General features: G+C 56.6%; 1 protein-coding gene across 1 annotated transcript in view; it reads right to left on the bottom strand.

Annotated features, from left to right (window-relative positions):
* Positions 1–2,032, bottom strand: part of LOC104470756 (fibrillin-2-like) — a gene marked incomplete at its 5' end in the record, with an annotated part of 20,744 nt that overhangs the window by 11,008 nt on the left and 7,704 nt on the right. The window contains 4 exon segments of the mRNA XM_010085791.1: positions 206–331; positions 783–908; positions 1,519–1,590; positions 1,930–2,026. Coding sequence (XP_010084093.1) covers positions 206–331; positions 783–908; positions 1,519–1,590; positions 1,930–2,026 — 421 coding nt within the window.

Raw genomic sequence — 2,032 nt, 5'->3', positions numbered from 1 at the left:
CCCAAACCCTTCTGGGATCCTATGATAATCACAGCACAGCCAGCTCATAGTCCCTGGGCTCGACAAAAGACCAGGAATGGGACCGACATGTCCTTCATCCTGTCCTCCCTTGGGTCCAAACAAACCCATCGGAGGAGGGCAGGCAGGGGTGTCAGCGCCCCGCACGCACGGCGCTGGAACAGGTATCAGAGAGCTCCCGTCTTACCCACGCAGGCTCCGCTGGGCGACAGCTTGTACCCGGTCGAGCACTCGCAGCGGTAACTGCCCGGGATGTTGATGCAGTCGGCGTTGCGCTGGCAGAGGTTCTCCCCGCTGCTGCACTCGTCGATGTCTGCGGGAGGAGAGAAATGTGAACCCCGACTGTGCCGGGCGCTCGCCTGGCATCCTCATCCTGGGAGGGCTGGAGCGGCGCAGGGGAGTCAACTGGATTTTAACCTTGGGTTTGCTCCGTTTGCGGTCAATTTTCAACATTTTTCTATTGCTTTGCAAGAAAATAATTGGAATTTGAGTAACAACTCAAAACTTCGAAACACTCACATCTGCAAAATTTTTCTTAAAAAGCCCCAAAAAAAGAGGAAGGGAAAAACCAGCCAAGAACACGAATGAAAATCAGCGATTTTTGCCAAACCACTGATGCGGAAAATGAAGATTTCAAGAAGGCTGAGAACGTGTAGACTCTGTATCTGCTGACAGCCCTCACCCTGCTGCCCCAGGAGGAGGGGAGATGCTCGTGCCACGCTGAGGACCCCCCCACTCCTGGGTACCCCTGGCTGCCCTGTTACCTTCGCAGATGAGCAGGATGTTGTTGTAGCTGAACCCGATGGGACACTCGCACCTGAAGCTGCCGATCTGGTTGATGCAGACGCCGTTGGTGCAGATGGCGGGGATCTCGCTGCACTCATCGATATCTGCGCACGGACAACATCCCTCAGCATCCCGGGAAGGTGGCAGGGAGGAAAGCATCCCCCAGAGCTGGGAGACTGCTGCCCTGGCTCAGTCTAAAAAGTCTGGGTGAGGCTTTGGGCAACCTGGGCTAGCGGGAGGCAACCTGGGCTAATGGGAGGTGTCCCTGCCCATGGCAGGGGGTGGCACCAGGTGGGCTTTAAGGTCCCTCCCAACTAAAACCATTCTGTGATTCTATGATAATGATTAACTCTGTCTCACAAACTACCAGCAAGTCCATCTTTCAAGACTGCAAAACATCTGCAGACAGATGTTTCTGGCAGCGTGAGCGCCCGGGCTATCATGGGTGTGGATCCACCTGGCCACTGGCCGTGGTCACTGGCCACCTGTGTCTCCAGATGGGACAGAAACCAAGGCACAACTGCCAATGTGGGGACACAGGACATGGGTTTGAAGGCTCGACCAGCTGCTTGCCACCTTTTTTCCTTGTCTCTCCTCTACTCAGGGTTTAATTTACTAAAGGAGGGGAAAGGAACAAGGTCCCAAGCACCGTGGGGAGAAATCAGAGGGGCAAAGAGCGGACCTGGCTCCGCCGAGCGCGGGGGCTCTACTCACCGATGGGCTTTCCCGTGTGGATGTCGATGATAAACCCGGGGGCCTGGTTCCCACACAGGATCTGGTACTCGGCTGGAAGGGGAACACCCAGGTCATGGCCACGTTGGGCAGAGCGAGGCGCGGCGAGGGACAAGGAGTGAGCGGAGAGGGGGGGTCCGAAAGGCAGGAGGGGACCTTGGCCAGGAGTCGCAGGGGTCGGCACACGGGGAACGCCGGGAACACGTATGGCACCAGGTGAAGGGCTTCTCATGCAATGTATGTCCCCAACGCCCTCACCCACATGCACACATGATGCTGTCCCTTCTCCCCCTCTGTTTTCTTAGTGCCTGTGCCCCAAAATGCATGGAATAGCCGGAAAAATGAGTAGGAAGCCACGGTATGAAGATGCCCTTCCCGGAAAGGTTGGCTTACGGCTGGCTGGCGTGGGGCAGGGCTCGCACGGCTTGTTCCAGGCTTTGCCGATGTTGTAGGAGCAGCAGCACATCTTCTTGGTCATGTTGAAGGAGAGCTCGTT

The sequence above is a fragment of the Pterocles gutturalis genome, unplaced genomic scaffold (genome assembly GCF_000699245.1).
Source record: "Pterocles gutturalis isolate BGI_N339 unplaced genomic scaffold, ASM69924v1 scaffold21745, whole genome shotgun sequence".
Lineage (NCBI taxonomy): Eukaryota > Metazoa > Chordata > Aves > Pterocliformes > Pteroclidae > Pterocles > Pterocles gutturalis.
Note: the sequence above shows the minus strand (reverse complement) of the source record. Positions and strands in the feature narration are given on the sequence as shown.